The sequence below is a fragment of the Tenrec ecaudatus genome, chromosome 12 (genome assembly GCF_050624435.1).
Source record: "Tenrec ecaudatus isolate mTenEca1 chromosome 12, mTenEca1.hap1, whole genome shotgun sequence".
Classification (NCBI taxonomy): Eukaryota; Metazoa; Chordata; class Mammalia; order Afrosoricida; family Tenrecidae; genus Tenrec; species Tenrec ecaudatus.
Genome location: NC_134541.1, coordinates 116,738,182 through 116,758,515, shown reverse-complemented (window position 1 = coordinate 116,758,515; position 20,334 = coordinate 116,738,182). Strand labels below are relative to the sequence as shown.

At 40.0% G+C, this 20,334-nt stretch overlaps 1 protein-coding gene across 1 annotated transcript in view; it reads left to right on the top strand.

Annotated features, from left to right (window-relative positions):
* DNAH3 (dynein axonemal heavy chain 3) overlaps positions 1-20,334 on the top strand; it is a 226,805-nt gene that overhangs the window by 141,994 nt on the left and 64,477 nt on the right. Inside the window, exons 40-44 of the mRNA XM_075528109.1 lie at positions 4,111-4,240; positions 4,881-5,126; positions 13,222-13,325; positions 17,204-17,498; positions 18,656-18,835. Of these exons, the coding sequence (XP_075384224.1) occupies positions 4,111-4,240; positions 4,881-5,126; positions 13,222-13,325; positions 17,204-17,498; positions 18,656-18,835 (955 nt within the window). The remainder of the gene's footprint in view (positions 1-4,110; positions 4,241-4,880; positions 5,127-13,221; positions 13,326-17,203; positions 17,499-18,655; positions 18,836-20,334) is intronic.

Genomic DNA, 20,334 nt, shown 5'->3' with positions numbered 1-20,334 from the left:
GGGCAACAATATCATCAAAATATCACAGGTTTTTAATAAGCCTTCTTCCAATTCTGATGCCACATTCTTCTTCATATAATCTAGATTCTCAGCATACAGATGGAATGATTATGGTAAGAAGATACAACCCTGTTGCACACCTTTACTGATTTTGAACCATGCAGTATTCCTGTGTGCTGTTCGCACCACTGCCTCTTGATCCATGGACAAGTTCCCTTGGAACACTAGTGTTCTGGAATTCCCTTTCTTCTCAGTTTACTATGACTCACACAGTTGAATGCCTTGGAATTGTCAAAAACAAGCAAACGTATTTCTGATATTCTCTGCCTTTAGCTAAGATCCATCTGACATTTTCAATGATATCCCTTGTTCCATGCCCTCTTCTGAATCTGGCCTGAACCTCTGGCAGCTCCCAATCAATGTACTGCTGCAACCATTGTTGGAATATCTTAAGTAAATTTACTTGCATGGATACCAATATTGTTCTTCTTTTATTTCATTGTTTTATTAGGGGCTCATGCAACTCTTATCACACTCCATACATACATCAGTTGTGTAAAGCACATCTGTACATTCATTGCCCTCATCATTCTCAAAACATTTGCTCTCCACTTAAGCCCTTGGTATCAGGTCCTCATTTTTTCCCCTCTCTCCCCGCTCCCCGCTCCCTCATGAGCCCTTGATAATTTATAAATGATTATTTTGTCATATCTTGCCCTGTCTGATGTTTCCCTTTACCTACTTTTCTGTTGTCCGTCCCCCAGGGAGGAGGTCACATGTAGATCCTTGTAATCAGTTCCCAATATTGTTCTATACTTTGAACATTCTGTTGTGTCACCTCTCTTTGGAATGAGCACAAATACGTTCCAGTCAGTTGGCCAAGTAGCTGTCTTCCAAATTTCTTGCCATAGACCAGTGAATGCTTCCAGTGCTTGAGCTTGTTGAAACATTTTAATTGGTATTCCATCAAGTCTGGAGCCTGTTTTTGGTCAATGCCTTCTGTGTAGCTTGAACTTCTTTCTTCATCACCATCAATAATTGTTCATGTTCTACCTCCTGAAATGGTGGCATATCTATCAGTTCTTCTGGGTACAGTGACTGTGTTCTTTCCATCTTCTCATGATGCTCTGGCATCGTGCAATATTTTATCCATAGAATCTCTCAGTACGGAAACTCAAGGCTTCTTCAAATTTTACCAGAGTTCTTTCAGTTTATGATATATCAAGCGTATTCTTCCCTTTTGGTTTTCTAAATGTAGGTCTTTGTGAATTTCATTATAATATTTGACTTTTTCTTCTCCAGCTGCCCTTTAGCATTTCTTTACTGCCCTTTGACTTCACCTTTTCTTCCATTTTCTTTACTACTCTACAAAGAAGAGCCCATTTCAGTCTCTTCTGACATCCACTTGATCCTGTCTTTCCTATCTTTAATGACCTTTTGATTCCTTCAAGAATGATGTTCTTAATGTCCTCCCACAGCTCATCAGGTCTCTGTCATTAGTGTTCAATGAGTCAAACCTATTCCTGAGATGTTCTTGAGATTCAGGTGGGATCGATTCAAGGTTATACTTAGTGTTCAATGGTCAAACCTGTTCTTGAGATGTTCTTGAGATTCAGGTGGGATAAATTCAGGTTTCTATTTTGCCTCTTGTGCACTTGTTTTTATTTTCTTCAGCTTTCAGCAGAACTTATATCTGAGCAATTCATGGTCTTTTGCAGTCTGCCCTGGGCCTGGTTTGAGCTGCTGAAATTGAGCTCCTCCGGCATCTCCTTCTACAGATATCATCCACTTGATTTCTGTGTGCTCCACCGGGAGAGCCCAAGCGTATGATCCCCTTGTGTTGTTGAAAAAAGGGATTTGCAATGAACAAAACCTTCGTCTTGCAAAATTCTATTGTGCCATCTCCATCCTCATTTCTATCACCAAGTGCATATTTTCCAATGACTGTTCCTTTTTTGTTCCCAACTTTTGCATTCCAGTCATCATCAGTAATGCATCTTGATTGCATGTTCGATCAACCTCAGAATTCAAGTTGTTGGTAGAATTCTTCAAGTTCTTCATCACTAGCCTTTGTAGCAGATGCATACATTTGAATAAGCATTGTATTGATTGGATTCCAGATATATAATACATATGATCCTGCATAGATACATATAAATATAATCCTATACAGATGGCATTATAGTTCATAGTTGATTTTGTGATGCCCTTTTTGACAGTGAATTCCACATCGCTCTTCTTGATTATGTTATTCCTGCCTAGCATAGTAAATAATAAGATTTTCTGATTCAAGATGGCCCAAACCAATCCATTTTAGCTGACTTACGGCTAGGATAGTAAACTTTATGCATTCCACTTCATTTTTGACAACTTCCAAATATCTTAGAGCCATAGTTTGCACATTCTAAATTCCAATCATTAGCAGATTTTTGCAGCTGTTTCTCCTGACCTTGGGTTGTGCCCCATCAGCAAATAGAGATCCCAGAGGCTTCCATGGACTTTACCCGTCTCCAGTCACTGGTCGATGCCATGCTGAGAAATCAGCAACTCCTCGGTCACATTGTGAGTGCCCTCTGACCCACGGGATCCATCCTCCAGCATGATCTCTGACAACCGTCTGCTTCCATTCATTAGGCCTCCTGTATCTGACAATGTTTCAAAGCTGTGCATGAGGTTTTCAGTGGCTCCTTCCTCTGAAGTGGGAGCCAAGCCCTCCTTAGTCTGTTCTTAGTCGGAAGCCCTGCTGAAGCCCGTTCACGTTGGATGAGCCTGCTGGCCTTTGAAATACTGTTGACAGAACTCCCAACATCACAGCAACACACGAAGCCCCCACAGTGCAACGAGCTGACAGACAAGGGACGAAAGCCTGGGTACACGCACAATAGAATGCTAGACATCTCTGGAGAATAATGATGAAACCGTGGCGGCCTCATCACCTGGATGGCCTTGGAGAACAGTTTGCTGAGTGAAGGAGCCTGATGGCATAGTGAAGTTACCTGGGGGAAGGCGAGGCTCTCCACTTCAGTGAAGAATGACAGCCTCAGAAACCCACAGGGGCAGTTCTACCCTGTCCTACAGGCTTGTTGTGAGTTGGAACTTACTCTATGCTATGGAGTTTTGTTTTGTTTGTAGGGGTGAGTGTGCAACAGAAGGAAGGGTAAGTAAGAGTTTACAGGTAGACAGATGTTAACCAGGAGGAAGGGGGAAATAATATTCCACAAGAGAAAAAGGTGGCAGGTGAAAACAGGCAAGCTATTGGGAGGTTTAAATCGTTGCTTAAATTGTTGTCTATAAAAATGAAGAGCTGGAAAAAATAAACCCCATCTAATTTACAATGTAAAGTTAAAAAAATAAAACCCTATGGGCTACAATATTACTCTGACACCCATGGGACCTCCTGTGTCAGAAGAGACTCTACGGCAAATGCATGTATGCATTTGTTTCCTGCTGTTTTACCCGCTCCTGAAAGAAAAGAGTGAGGATCCTATGACAAAATATAACAAAAAGTGACAAAACATTAAGAGGGAAAAAAATGAGCCCAGGAATTTATTTTAAATGGTTAAATGGGATAGGGGAAGAGACATGCATTCTTGTCACTGATCACTAAATAAGGAATGGAAAGAGGGAAGGAGGGAAGACAGAAATGAGGTGATAAATTAGTCCCACTGAAAATGAACCCCAAACTTAATTCTGCGTTTCCTATGGCTACTTTATACAGCGGTGCCACTTTACAAAGGCCAGTTACTTATAAAAGGTGGGTTAGAATTCCTAACATCTATGTGAGACCTAGTAATGGAGTCCTCAACTTATTTCATATGTGGTGAAGCTGAACCATAGTCACTTAGCCTCAATGAGTAGCAAATACTGGGCGTTGCTGTGGAGAGGTAGGGATGAGAAACTGAGTCAGTATGGCCTGTGGGATGTGCAGTCTTAGAACCATACAATAAGGAAGAAGTTTGAGGTAGCGGCTTGGTGCCAGTGGGCTTTCCCAATGTTCTACACTCAAAAGAAATCAACAGTCATACTACTGCCTCCAGGTGGACCAAATTTTTGGTTTTTAATTTATTATCTGATAGCATCCCTAGACCTCACCTAGCTTTCTGCTCTCAGGTTGATGACATGTTCATGTGGCTCATGCAGCCCTGCCTGGAATTTATTCGCCTTCAGTGTAAATGTGTGGTCCAAACGTCTCCCATCCACCTTGCCTTCTCAATGATGAGACTGTACTCCTCTCTGCTTGGTAAGTGCTACCCTTGATTGGTAAGCCAAGGGATAAATGAGATGCCTTAGCTATTTCTTCTGTTCCTACCCATCTTTTCCCCTTAAAAGTTATAACAGGACAGGGCAGTTTGGCCTACAGAAGTTTGCTTTAGCCTTGAATTGGCATGGATTTGCTGGGTACCATTATACAAATAACCCCATCTTTTTCTCAGCCTGAGTTCTTCATCAGCACATGGAAATATCAATCCTTGTGCCTCAACCTCACAGAGATATACTGAAGGAAGATAATGAACGTGACATGCAAGCATTACTGATTTATGAGCGCATTAAAGTCTCAGAGGCACTGGGTTGGTGTTAAAGGATCTGGGCTTTGGAATGCATCCTGCTTGGATCCACATCTTGCTTCACTATATCCTAGCTGTGTGAGCTATGGCCTCTCAGGACATTGATGGCTTCATCTGTTGAATAGGGACAACCATGATGCTTTCTTAACTTTGTTATGTACTTACCCAGAGATAGATATAGATAAAGGGTCTAACAGGATTGCCCCTCAACTAGTATCAGTCTGTCACTGGCGAAACCAGCTAGTCCAGTTCACTTCCTTTACATCTGCAGCATCATTCTGCACTTTCTTCTAAGGTCCTTTTTCTCTATTTTAGATGAAATCAGGAAAACGGAAGAGGAGGACAGTGAATTCTCTGATGGCTTGACAAGCCAACAGATCTTACTTTGGCTGCAAGGCCTATTCCTTTTCGCTTTGGTGTGGACTGTGGCTGGCACCATCAATGCAGACAGCAGAAAGAAATTTGATGTGTTTTTTCGTAGCTTAATTATGGGCATGGATGATAACCACCCAAGGCCCAAAAGTGTCAAACTCACCAAAAACAACATCTTTCCAGAAAGAGGTAATTTAATTTCTGTTGGTTGTTGTGCCTTATATGATAATAGTTGGGATCCGAGTTTCCAAATCCACCCCAAATGTGTGGACCAGGTAACTAAGCATTTATAGAAACAAAGGAAAATTTGGTAGCTTGCCTAGTGGATGCATTTTTTCAGAGCTGGCTCAAGTATACTTAACTGTTTTTTTAAAATATGTGTTTTATAAAAATATGATGACATAAAAAATTAAAAATAAATAAAAATAAATTTTAAAAATATGACAACCACCACTAGCATTTTGATGACCATCCTCTTAGACATTGCCCTACTCATCTGTATGCCTATAAATATGTGGGGTTTTAAAATAAATATGAGATCATTCTGTGTTTATTTTTTTTATTTGGTATATTGGGAGCATATAAACCTGATTTTTTAAATTTGATATATTGGGAACATACAAAAGATGCCTGCTTTACTCAACAATTTTTTGTCCTATAGCATGATTCTAATGATTGTATTAAGATTGAATGTGTGTGCCATGATGTATTTGACCAGTCTCTCTCTGTCGTATGCAGGAAGGTTATTTGCTAGAATTTCCTTTCAATAACATGGCATTCTATGATAAGGTCCTATAAATAGACATACTGGAAAAGTCGATACTTTCTAGGTTTGTTTGTTTGTTTTTAATTTCCCCTGTTTATGTTCTTTGTCTATTGAAGGTTCTTTGTTTCTTCTTCGTCCTCGTGACAGTCCAAAATTAACAGGCCAGGTCTTGATGTCAGTATCCTTTTGTCTGTTTTGCCTGTAACTTAATGAGTCTTTTCAGTCAGCCCAGGAAAGTTATGTTTTCTTATAGCTTTGACTTTGACTTCTCTTCTTTTAGATTGATTCCTTCCTTATGAGTTGGAGTCTACTCGATGGCACAATGTTTGATTGTCTTCTTTGGAAAGGCCAATTGTCTACAAGTTCTGTCCTGTCCTATGGCTTCTGTAACTATCATCTTCTCTTTTCTCATGTTCTTGCTCAATTGAATCATTAATATAAGTAGCCAACAATTTTGATTATACTCTTCACTGTCATAGATTATGTTTAATTCTGATGTTGTATTGTTTTATGTCATCTTATTATTTCCTTTTTTAGTGAAATGATTAAGCACACCAGCTATGGATTCAAATGGAAAGAAAGGCTTGAATCTAGCACCTACCAGTTGAGTGACCTTGAAGAACTATGAGTACTTAACCTCGTTAAGTTTCCTCAATTATAAGATGAAAATAATAAATCACAGTCTGTTTTCATGGTGTTGTTACAGTGGTTTTCAACCTTCCTAATGCTGCGACTTTAATACAGTTCCTCATGTTGTGGTGACCCCCCCCAACCATAAACTTATTTCCGTTGCTACTTCATCACTGTCATTTTTCTACTCTTATGAATCAGGTGACCCCTGTGAAAGAGTGGTTCGACCCCCAATGGGGTCACAACCCACAGGTTGAGAACCGCTGTTCTACAGGACTTGCAGAATCGAGCTTAACATATGTAAGATACTGAGTCAGTGTGAAAAATGGTTGTTGCTATCATGACCATCATCTGTCTTAACTCTTCCATTGCCCTTTATTCTCTCACTGCCTTTTTCTGTTTGTTTCTCCTTGTGACTCCCTGACTCTGTTTTATAGAAAATTTCCTCCCACAAGGTGTTCCTTTTCCTTTTTATTGTGCTATTTTAAGGAGTCCTGTTGGGAGTATTCAGCTGCTAACCAATGGTTGGTGGATTGAGTCCACCTGGAGACTCAGCCAGGGCAAGACCTGGTCATCTGCTCCTATAGACCATGTGGGGCCCGCTCTTCTGACACACGGAGTCTCAGTGCATCTAAGAATGACTCACTCAGCAACAATGATCACTGAGACCTTGGATCCCTATCTACCAAACAGAGAAACCTGATATGCGTTGCCATATTTTCCACAGGTTCCCTATGTTATTTTCCCCTATTCCCATCTTTCATGATCAATCTGCTCAAACTGTTGCTAGGTGCTAAGGTAATTTATTACTTCATACAATTAATACAAAATAAGAACAATAAAAGATATACTTATATACTGTGTTATAAGATCGAGTTTTAAAATATTTGTGGAAAATATTAAATAATACCTGAGGGGGAAAATACAATAAAACTGTTAAGATATTTCCATATTGCTTCTTGATTGACATCCTCGCTTGCAATGTTCTTTGCTTTTATGTGAGCATCAGCTTGTCTGTAACCATCTTTTCACTGTACGAGCAGAATCCCATTCTTGTAGAGGTAGACCAGTTATAGAGTAGTCATTGTGTTTGCTATATTAGAAACAGACACAACTTCTCTAAGCGTGTTGTGTTCAGCTTTGAAAAACTTTTTTCCGTTTCTGCTAAACTTACAGCAACTATTCTGACAATATTTCTAGCTGAACACTTTCAAAAATTCCATAATTCATTTATAGCATCTCATGGGAACTTGGGGCATAAAGCAAAGCTGAAAAGAATGGCAGCGGGTCACCCCCTGGTTGGTTGGCACTTTTCCTCTTTACATTATATGTTTGTTTACTGAGGTAACAATGCAGTATTTCAACAAAAGTGTAATGAATTTTATGAAATGAATAAATAAATATTGCAAGCGTAGTTCTGGCTAATTTTTAATACCGATTAATGTAACGAACATTACTATGGGTACTTAGAATATGCTGTTGTGCAGATGTAATTTTAAAAGAGTAAAGAATGTCCATTTGTGCTTTCCACATTGGGCAGCTGATTACATGTGCCCTTTTTAACAACCAGCTCACCAAACCCAACAAAAAATTAGGTATTGGTTCTGCCAAACGGGTGCAAACCAGGTGAATCCCACTGCTGGCATGGACCCTTAATGGCCCTATGAGCAATAGGACAAAACACTCCTTATGGCGCTCGCATAATTTAGTATTGTGGTGAGGGACAGGCTTGGTGCTTCCATCTCAAAAGTGTGCCAACCCCAGTGCTGGGGGAAACCATGTACAGACTGTCTGTGTCTTACGTTAAGCAATGTCTTTCTCCTGAGCTTTCATGTCTACTTCAGAGAGAAACTGGCAATGCCATATGGAGAGCCCAGTGGGATTAAAAGGCATGTTTTAAGTGCTGAGTATACTTTCTCTTGGGTTTTTTGTTAAAACTACTTTCTTGAGGCATGATTTGTATATCATAAAATTTATTCATTTAAAGTATATAAGTCAGTGATTTTTAGTAAGTTGGATCCCATAGTCCAATTTTGGAGCATTTTCATCACACAATAAGATCCTTCATACTTACGTTATTCACTGTTCCCATCCTCGGCGCCAAGCAACCACAAATACACTTTCTGTCTCTATTTGCCTCTCCTGGGGATTTCATATACACACAATCATACGGAATGTGGCTTTTGCGTCTGGCTCTGAGTGCATTTTTTATATCCATCTTTTAAAACTTACTAGCATGTTTACATTTTAAACCTTCTAACATTTTTTTACATTTTACCTTGTACCCTTCTAACATTTTTACAAGGACCAAGAGTTAAGAGTCATGGACAAAGTTCTAGATCGCCGGTTCTCAACCTGTGGGTTGTGACCCCTTTGGGTATTGAAGGATCTTTTCACAGGGGTCTCCAGATTCCTAACAGTAACAAAAGTACAGTTATGAAGTAGCCACAGAAATTATTTTATGGTTGGGGGGTCACCACAACATGAGGAACTGTATTAAAGGGTCACAGCATTAGGAGGGTTGAGAACCACCATGCTAGAGAATTCCTGATTGTCTGCTGGGTTTTCCTTCATCTAAGAGCTCTGGGTAAATAGGTTTCTTACATAGTTACAGGTAGAACCAAGTTAGGGAATATACCTTAAGGAAAGCTGGCAGATGTCCATGAATTCCGAATGGAAGAAGCACACCAGCTTGTGTGATCCCAGGTTTATAAATAATAAAAATCCAAATCCGAAGAAGGGCATGGTATCAGAACTTACATTGTAAGCACCCAGTTTGCAGAAGGATCTGGATGCCAGTGGAAGCCCAAGCTCCCTTTGCATGGTCTACACATGGATTCAGCCTCCGTTGAATACCCTCTGACCACACTCAAAGGATGTGATAGCCTTGCTATGAGACAGAGCATTATATCAGAAATTGATTATGGAAAATGTAGTTAACTTAAAGTGTAATACGTTCTCATTTGATCTCTCTTTTGACTAATTTTAAAATTGCTTCAATTTAAAAAGAAAGTGAAAGAGAAATATAGGCCTACAATGACTCCCCTCTGCCCGTAGATCAGGCACGTGAACAGCCTTGCCAGCATGCCGAGTGCCTTGGAAAGTGGATTGTTGCAGAAGCAGTTAGGATAACATTTAACATCTTAGGATTTGTTCTCCCTTTGGACCCATTTGAAATTTGCTCTAGATTTTAATATGATCTGCTTTCTTTTCCATTGAGGTTTCCCTCTGTTTTACTTGGTTACTATTGTTGGTTTTTGACTGTTGTTGTTTGTATGGGTTTTTGCCTATTAAATCCAGGGTAGACAAATCCGTGGAGACATTAACTGAATTAATGGTTTCTTGGCATTATGGCAAGGAAGATTGGGGGGTGGGGGAATGGGGAGTTAATAGTAATGAGTACAAGAAAGAAGAAAATGTTCTAAAATTGATGTGGTGATGATTGTTCAACTTTTAGTATGACTGAATTGTAGAATTGTATGATATGTGAATTCAATGCCAGAAAAACTATTTAAAAAGAGAGAAAAAAAGGCAGGCCTGTGGGGGTGGTGGTGGGGTTCCTGTCAAGGTCAGGCTACATCTCCTGACATGAATCCTTGTTTGCCAACCAGGGATTCGCTTCTCCAGAAAGTCCTAAATTCCTCACTCTTCACCTACCCACTGGGTACTCTTTGGAAAGTGACTCAACTCTCTGTTGGAAAATTCACCTTATTTTTTCAGTGGATGAGAGGAAAACAGCTGTGAGTGGCAGAGGTAATAGAAGTTTTTCTTCCTGGATTTCTATTGTCCACTCCCTTTCTTCCCTTGCACTCTGACCAGAGTTTGAGTTACAACCAGGAGACATAAAGCAAAACATTACTGAGTCCCTTTCTGTGTGGACCCTGCTCATGGATTTTAGGCTTCCATTGTCATCTATAGCCTTTTTCAAACCAGATATTCACAATTTAAGCTAGAATACCACTCCCTCCGTTAGATTCAGATTATATTAATTACAATCCTTGGGTCACAAAGCCTGGTGTGCGTCTTCCAACTAGAGTTAGTTGACACCTCACTTAGATGCTGGATTGTTTGAAAATAAGCCTTTAAGATCCCAGACACTGTTCCTTTAAGTAGCTGGGTGGGCACCATCTAGTATTTTCACCCCACTTTGCACCCATATCTTTAATGATTTGTCCGTGAGCTCTAGCATCAAGCAGGGCCATGTCATAAGAACTAACTGTTCTTTGATTTGGGCTACCATTAAGTGGAAGCCAAAAATCTATTCACGCATCTATGGTTTATATATGTCTCTAGTTTACTTTAGAGGCATCATTCTTGTTTTATGTTAGATAAAATTATCAATCACCTCTCTGGGTCATCAGTTCCACTTCTATCAAGTCCATTGCTAACTTGTAGCGACTCTATGAGGCAGGTAGATGTGCCGCCGTGAGTAGAAAGCCTCATCCTTCCCCGATGGAGCTGGGTGGTGGTTTTGGACTGTTTCTTTAAAACATTTTGTTTGTTGATACCTTTGTAGCTATTATTTTAATGGCTGCTGAACATTCCATTCATTTTAAAGGACATGGTTTTGACTGGCCTCCTAATATGAAAATTGGACACTGACTATTTCCAATTCTTTGCTATCACAGATGGTGCTGCATAATCATGTATACAGTTTTTTTTTCATTGTGAATTATTTCTTTATGGTAAATTCCCAGAAGGGGAATTTATGAGTTAGAGTAGAAAACAAATATGTAGCTCTGTAAGCCTCGTTACAGATTGCTTTATAAAAGTGTTGTACAAGAAAAAAATGTGGTGTGCATGATTACCTTCTAGGTGAACTATAGAATAATATAGGAATACAGTCCCTCCTGAATATCCAATGCACAGAAATAAAAGTATTTTTAAAAGCTAAAACTGTCTCTCTCCAGCTATAACCAAAGAAAGAGCTACAACTAGTGTTGTAAACATTGATAAGGGATGGGCGGGAAAGATTGTAGCATCTCTCAGGGGTGGGTGAATCCATTAGTGAGTGCATCTCCAACTGCCTAGCCACCACTGCCTGCAACACTGGTATTGAGGACAGGGGTGAGTTAACAACCTTCTGAGAGTCCTCACTGGGAATCTCCAGTTTGGAGACGAGTGGAGGTGAGGGTGAGGGGGCAACTTTGGAACGTGTCTAAGAGAAACCCTTGAACACAAATGCCCCTGAATCATACTGGAGCACCTTAGCTACTTTCTTTTACACTGAGGTTTTTCTCTATTTTATTTTGTTATTGTTGTTATTGTTAGCTTTTTTCTTTCTCTGCTTCCTGTAGTTTTGTTTTTTAACATGAAATCCAGGATGCGTGAATCTTTAGAGATAGTAACTGGATTAATGGTTTTTTTAGGAGTATGGCAGGGGAGGTTGGGTAGAAATGGGAAGCTAATCACAATGTTCTGAAATTGATTGTAGTGATGATAATATAACTCTTCTAAATATGATCAAACTTTTGAATTGCATGATGTGTGAAATATATGCCAATAAAACTTTTTTTTGGGGGGGAACCTTTTTTTTTAATGACCATGTTATTTTGTGCCAGTTGGCAGTTTACCATTCCTTGTTTACTGTTTTCATCCCATCTTTTCCTTTCATAGTATTTGCTTTACTTATTCTTTCTGATTACAGGCTTGTTATCCATAGCTTCTTTACTTGGTTTCTTGAGTCTTTGTTGTAGAGAATAGTTTATCTGCCTTGTCTGCCATCTGGGATTTTCTCAATTTATCAGCATCTTGTAGAAGCCAGTCGCCCTCAGTGAGGAGTTATTTGCCTGAAGTTCTTCAGGAACTTTGGTTTCACTTTATTGTTAGTTGCTGTTGTATCAGTTCCAATTTATGGTGACCTCACATGTGCAGAGTAGAGCCACTTCATACGTGTTTCAATCCTGTGACCTTTTGAAAACAGATTACCTATGAAGACATTATTAAGTACCTTGGGTGCGTTTGAACAACCAAGCTTTTAGCTAGTAGTTTTTCTCTTAATCCTTTATGCCACGCAGCGATTCCTGCTTTACTTTAGTCTTCTAAAAATATAAGCAAAGTTAAATTTAACCTTTATTTTAAATTAGCATGGGTCTAATTATTCCAATTATTTGTATAAACATGCTTGTCCCACGATTAGAAACTTTTTTTCACTTGTCTGTCTTTCCATTTTCTAAATGTTTATGTGCCTACAAAGAGGCCTTGAGGATGGTCATCAAAGTCATTTATGAGAACCGTTAACCACACAAATCCAAAACAGCAACGTTTGCCCCCAAACACAGCTTGGGAGGCACGAAGGGCAGGAAAAAAGACCAAATGGAGATGTGACCCATGAAGGACTACGAAGAGTGCTGTACCATTGAAGGAATTACAGTCGATGTAACAAAATAAGATGTTCATGAATCGCAGATTGGAAAACCAATTTGCTCTATAAACTTTCAACCAAACCACAATTTTTTTAAAGTTTTTTTTAAAACGTTTTATTAAGGGTCATACAACTCTTATCACAATCCATATAAAAGTTTTTTTAATGTTACTTCTGGAGTAGGATGCAGAGTGTTTATCATCTTGTATTTTTGTTCTTTTTAGTACTTGCTGTTGACATTAGTAAAAATTACCTTATCTATCATTAGGAACTATTGCTTCATTATAGAAAATTACTTACTCATTTTAAAGTTTGGATGCATTTTTCATAGTATCAGCAATGTGTAAGTTATATCACAACTCTTCCAATATTGGTTATACATTTTAAAATGTGTATCAGCCTGGTGATATATATATATATATATGGAAAATACATAGAAATGTGAGTATATATTTATGTTTTATATTTCAAGTATAAAATTAAAAATTCATGTACTACTGATGTTTTGTTTCTCTGTGCTATAGGAAGCATCTATGACTTCTATTTTCTTAAGCAAGGCAGTGGCCACTGGAATGCATGGACAGAGTATATCACCAAAGAAGAGGAAATGATCCCAGCTAATGCAAAGGTAAAAGAGAGACATTCACCATGGGATTTTGGTTCCCAGAGTTGCTCTAATATTCTCTAAGATGGAGGAATTAAAATCAGTTCTATCTTAGCATTCTGGGGAGCTTTATGTAGAAAGAAATTCAAAGGTGCACTAAATTGACCCTTCAAAACATGGGCTTTGAATGAGGAAGACCCAGTTTCCACACTCAGACTCCACAGTTTCTGCCTCTGTTTACACAATTATATAAGAGAAGAGAGATTACTTGCAGGATGGCTCCAAGAACTGTCGCTGGTATACATAAATGCAGAGCACAAACTAGGCATTAGATAGTGTTGCTTGCTAGTCTTACTCATCAGTTCACCTCTCAGTCATCTCAGCCCAAAGGATCTTTGCCTCAGAAAGATTTCCTTGGTCAGAACGCTCAGAAAAGAGGCTTCTGGTTTTAAAGTGTTCTGGTTAGTAGCTGGTTCACTTAAAACTCCTGCTCAATTTCAATCCTTGTGGAAAATCTTTTTGAGGTATTCTTATATGTGCCCTAAGTATTTGCCAGGCAGTGTCACCATCCTGCTACGGAGCATTCTGGCTGTACTTTTTCCAAAACAGACTTGTGTTTTGGTGCTCCATGGTACTTTCACCAGCACTGTAATTCAAATGCATTGATTCTTCTGTGGTCTTCCTTATTTGAATGCTCAACTTTCACATGCATAAGAAGTTATTTAAAATCCCATGGCTTGGATCAGGTGCACCTCAGTCCTCAAAGTATCATCCTTGCTTTTCAATATTTTAAAGATACCGTGTGCAGCAGATTTACTCAATACAATGTGTCCTTTGATCTCTTGGCTACTGCTTCCATATGCATTGATTATGGATCCAAGGAAGAGGAGATATTTGACAACTTCAGGTTTTTCTCCATTTATCATGAGGTCTAGTTGTGAGGATTTGGGTCTCCTTTCCATTCAGTCATAATCCATACTGAAGGCTGTAAATCCATGATCTTTATCTGCAAGTGCTTCAAGCTACCTCACTTTCAGCAAGCCAGGTTATGTCAGCTACATGTCACAGACTGATAATAAGCTTTCTTCTGATCCTGATGCTGAGTTCTTCTTCAGACAGCCCAGCTTCTCAGATTATTTCCTGTGCCTGTTGGTTGATGAGTATGATGAAAGAATGCAAGCTGATTTTAAACTAGGAAATACTCTTGCTCTTTGTGAACTACTGCAGCATGGTCCAGGTACAGTTTCTGTATGGGCACAGTGACGTATTCTGGAGTGTTTGTTCTTCTCAATGCTGTCCATAGTTCGTTATGATCCACACACTCAAATACTTTTGTATAGTCAATAGAACACAAATGAACCTATTTCCCATATCTTCTGATTTCAGCCAAGATCTATCTGACATCCACAATAATATCCCCTGTTCCACAACCTCTTCTGAGCCTGGCTTTAATTTCTAGCAGCTTCCTGGCAATATACTATTGCAACTGTCGTTTAATGATCTTCAGCAAAATTATACTTGCACGTGATATTGATGATAGTATTATATAATTTGCACATTCTGTTGGGTCATTTTCCCTTAAAATGGGTGCAGCTATGGATCTCTTACATTCGATTGTCTGGATAGACATATTCCAAATTCCATGGCAAAGGTGAATCAGTGCTTCCAGTGCTTCATCAGCTTGCTGAAACATTTCAGTTGATAGGCCATCAATGCAGCGAGCCTTGGTTTGGGCAAAGGCTTTCAGTGCAGCTTGAACAACTTCCTTCAGTAACATTGGTTGTTGATCACGTGCCATCTCCTGAAAGGACTGTATGTTATCAACTATCCATATTGGTACTGTGACTGCATTCCTTCCATTTTATTTTTATGCTTGCCCATAGAAACTTTCAGTATAGCAACTAGTCCAATGAACTAATGTATCAGATGAACCTCAACCTCCACAACCCTGAGACCAGAAGAACTAGATAGTACCCAGCTACTACTACTGACCACTCTGAAAGAATCATCTTAGTACTTGGCCCCCATGAAGAGATCACTGAAGATATCGGTGTGATGAAATCAGATGGTGCATGGCTATCAGAAAGAACAGTGCCTAGAGTTTTAAAGGCTTCTCTTAAAACAAGCAGCGGTCTAAGTGAGGTGTTATCTAAGTCTGCACCCCAAAAGCAGCACCCCAATCAACATCATCAACAATTATTAACAGTAAAATCCAAGATCAGAGGGAGAGACGGTATTAGAGCTTAAATTCTGAGCCCCTAGTTTACAGAAAACTATGGGATGACGTGGGAAGCCCAAATCTTTGTACAGAGTCCCCACATGGACTGAGTCTTCATTGGAGTCTCTAGGTCCGTGGACCGAAACACGAATAGTCTTGTCCCCAGACAGCGCATTAGAATGTGGATTCCGGCAGACATGGAAGGGTAATATTTAACATTTCATTATTTGTTTTCCCTTTAAACCCAGTTTCAGCTTGTTCTAGTTTTTAGTACATTTGTCTGTCCTTTGGATTGAGAGTTGTCTGTGTTTTACTCTGTTGTCGTTTCTGGGTCTTTTATTGTTGAGCTTTCCTTTTGTTTTACTTACAAGATTTTCTTTCCATGAAACTCAGAATAGGAAAACCTATAGAGGAAACAACTAGAGTAATCGTGTTTTAAGGTTATGAGAGGGAAGGTTGGATGGCAACAGGGAGCTAATCATAATAGGTACATGGATAAATAACATTTTCTAAAATGGATTGCGATGATAAATGCATAGCTCTCTTTAATACACTGAAACACTGAATTATATTAATTTATGTATCAATAAAACTGCTAAAATTAATTAATTACTTTGTAAAAAGCATCTTAGAAGATCCAGAATAAAGTGATAGAAAAATGTGAAACAAACACAAAATCATAAGACCAGGCTTACCACATGGAGAGACACTGGTGGGCCTTTTGAGACACGGCCCTTAGTTCCTCCTCTGGCCTGCTCGCCTACATGGTTCAGCGTTCAGCAGAAGGACCGGCAGGTCTATGAGGCAAACAGTAGCACTAGCACAGTTTGCACTCCTTGGAATAAACCATGAAATGTTTTAAAGGGCAGAATGTGCCAAGGACAGAGTTCAGAAGGCATGGGATGTTGGTAAAGGAGGACGAATGCAAATTGACAAACAGGAAGAAAGTGGGATCATTGATGTCACATGGTGGGAATTACGATTTGACATGAACCAGAATGTGTATGAATGGTCGAGTGGAAGACTGATTTTATTTGTGAACCCTTACTCCATTGGGTGACGTCTAGGAAGTGTGCAGTGCCCATACAGGAAGAAGCCTGGGGTGAAAAGGGGATGAATATTAGAATCAAGTCTACAAAATATTGGGAAAACTCGATCAAGAACAAGCTCGGCCTATGGGGGCTCTTAAGTCACATGAATGCTAATAAGCAAGGCAGTAAATATGGCGTATAGAAGGCAAACCGTGCTGGTGTTCAGACAGGCAGTTTGGTTCAGAGCAAGTCTCCAAGGGCGGCAACCGTGGGCCAATCTGCACTGTAACTTGTATTTATGACAACTTGTATCAGCTAAGAATGTACACTTTTTATTCAGATACGTCTGATTTCGATTTCCTGGACTTTTACTTACATGCCGTGTTACCTGGGACTGATGCCCATCTCGGGATCTTGGCTTCCTCTATAAAACAGGGGCAAGCATGACCACTTTATATGTGTGATTTCTTTTAATCCTCAAAATAGCTCATTTAATGAGATGCCATTGTTAGCCCTCGTTGCACCAGTTGATAGATAAAGAAACTGAGGCCCCTGGACATATGAATTAGTCACAATGATAGGAAGGGGTGGAGCCGGGATTCAGCAGTTGAATGTCACGACCCAGACAAAACTCTCCCATTTTTGTGGTACAGGTCTCTGAACTCATCGTCCCCACAATGGAGACAGCCCGGCAGACCTTCTTCTTGAAAACCTACTTGGACCACGAGATCCCCATATTGTTTGTGGGTCCCACAGGCACTGGCAAATCAGCAATCACCAACAATTTCCTTCTCCATCTTCCCAAAAATATCTACCTGCCCAACTGCATCAATTTCTCTGCCAGAACCTCAGCCAATCAGACTCAGGATATCATCATGTCCAAGCTGGATCGGCGGAGGAAAGGCCTCTTTGGGCCTCCCATGGGGAAGAAAGCAATCGTGTTTGTGGGTAAGGCCTCTCCCTGGATACAGTCAGGTTATATACACAAGTTGAAGCAAGTCAAAGCCCTGTTTTGGTAGTCATTGGGAATCTTTTTACTCTTTCTCAGAGAGAGAAAACAACTCTATTTAATATAACTTAGTCTTTCCCACGAATATTGAAAAAGGTTTCAGCCCTTGTTACCTCTTCCAAGCCATCTCCGGCTGTGCTGACCTTCATTTAAGGAACCCAAGTTACAGGGCCTCCTTGCTGCCCCGCAAACCTATCCAGGCCTTTGCTGTCCTTCTGCCTTGAGCCCTTTTCCTGTCAACGGTTTCATGTTTGTTCCCTCAGCTTAAATCCCTTCATCTTCCTCTCCCTTCTTTTATTTATCATTGATCAAATAACCATTTAAGCTACATAGCCAAACAAATCTGTTTTCAGAATCTCATCTTTTAACCCGAGGGATATTATGACTTAACTCTTTTTCACTTCCAGCAAATGTATAGGCAAGGTTTCCGTTGGCAGGTCTTTGTTTGGAGTGGACGAAACGATGTATGTATAGCTCCCAAAATTTGCCTGACCCAAACTGGTCATTGAATTAAGATTGAAGAAGGAGAATAAAAGAGCCTCCCGTTTCTTGGCTGCCTGCCATGTGCCAGGATTCAGACATGCTCTTAGTGAACACATAACCCCTGCCAATGAGGAAGTTTCCATCTAGCCTTCTATTTGGTGGTTGCTGTTAAAAACCCTACTTCAAAATCCTTGTCCCCCAATGGAGCTCAAATTAAAAACCCTGTTGACTGGAATTGTGGTCGATTGCCGAACTCTAGCAATGAGCAAACTTAAACTCACCACAGGTAGTCAATATGTTGTCATTGAATATGCTGTAGTTGAAGGTATGGGGAACATTAATCCCTGTGTGTGCTATGTAAAGATACTATCCAGCATCCTTAAAGCTTCAACAAGCAGAAATCTCCGTGAGGCTGAGGGAGTCCAGAACCCAAGAAAACCCCTTTCTCCTCCGGTCAGAATGTCCCCTTGCTGAGAACCTATGCAGAGTGGAGATGGAACAGCTGGCCCAGACTCTTCTCGAAGAGAGAATGGTCATCTGCCACCTCAGGTCTGGGCAGGTTTGACCAGGGGATCCTGAACTTATACTGTGTGGATTTGACTTCTTTCCACAGATGACCTCAACATGCCAGCCAAAGAGGTGTATGGGGCCCAGCCCCCCATTGAGCTCTTGAGACAATGGATTGACCATGGTTATTGGTTTGATAAGAAGGACACAAATAGACTGGACATTGCAGATGTACTGCTTGTGACAGCGATGGGGCCTCCTGGTGGTGGACGGAATGACATTACTGGTATGTGAACCAGAGAGTTTCCTCCTCGCCCACTAGAGGGCCTGACCTCCTAAATGAGTGGGGGAGTGAGGGCAGTGTGTCTAAGCTGCAGGAGAATAGGGCTTGAGTTAGCTCCAGGGAGTGACAGTGAAAGACTTCATGTTGGAACTTGTGTGGAATAGGAGGAAGACCAAAAAAAGAAAAGAAAGAAAATTATTTTGGCCCTGATACCTAACAGTTTGGGAGTAAGTACAATTCAATCCAGGTCTATAAGTATTTTTAATTTTTATCCTGCTATACATACAGTTAGAATCTTAAAATCCTTTGAAGAGTTGATTCTGTAAAATATTATGTTGCTATCTGACCTTGTGCAAGTTTCTTTTCCTCCAGTAGGCTGCTTTCTCACCTGTAAAATATGGAAAATGGCATGAAGGGTCTACATCAAATGAACTCTGCTTCTAGCATACATCACAGGATGTTAGAATAACTAACATTTGCAGAACAATTAATAGTTTCTGAACGGTATTACAAACATAATGTTTTCAAAGACCCCATAACAAACATAATGCCCAAAGACCACCAGGAACACATTGTATTGCTCCCGCGTGGTCATGGAGTGGCCTCTGATGTTGATATTTAATGAATTCTTTTCAGCAGGGAACCCACAGCTTTGCTAATCAATTCCAGGCCAGCTACCAGCCAAGCATGGCAAGGTGGGGATGGGGATTTACTACAAGAATGAAGAGAATAAAGAGCAGAGGAATATTGTTACCTCAAAAGCACAGTTGAAAGATATATTAAATAAATTAAAACAGATGCAATTGACATTTACAATTTTAAAATAATCTAAAATAAATTGACAAAATAATATAAAACATGAAAGAACAACATAAGTAGTTGTTAGAAAAACTCAGAAATTAGATTGTGACACGTAAGAAAAAAATTGAAAAAGAAACATTGTTTCCGAAAGGAAGCCTATACTAGAAGAATACAAAGTAAAATAAAAAATAACACGAGGTGTGAAAGGGACCAGGGATCAGGCATCAAAGAACAAAAAATCATATCACTGTGATTGAAGGGGAGTGCAGAGTGGGGACCCAAAGCCCATCTGTAGGCAACTGGACATCCCCTTACAGAAGGGTATCAGGGAGGAGACGAGCCATTCAGGGCACAGTGTAGTAATGATGAAACATACAACTTTCCTCTAGTTCTTTAATGCTTCTTCCCCCCAACTATAATGATCCTAATTCTACCTTACAAATCTGGCTAGACCAGAGGATGTACTCTGATACAGATAGGAAATGGAAACACAGGGAATCCAGGGCAGATGATCCCTTCAGGATAGTGCTGAGAGTGGCGATAATGGGAGGGTGGAAGAAAGGAGGGGCAGAGAGGAGGAACTAATCATAGGATCTACACAGAACCCCCTCCCTGGGGGATGGATAACAGAAAAGTGGGTGAAGGGAGACATCAGACAGTGTAAGACATGACAAAATAATACTAATTTATAAATTATCAAG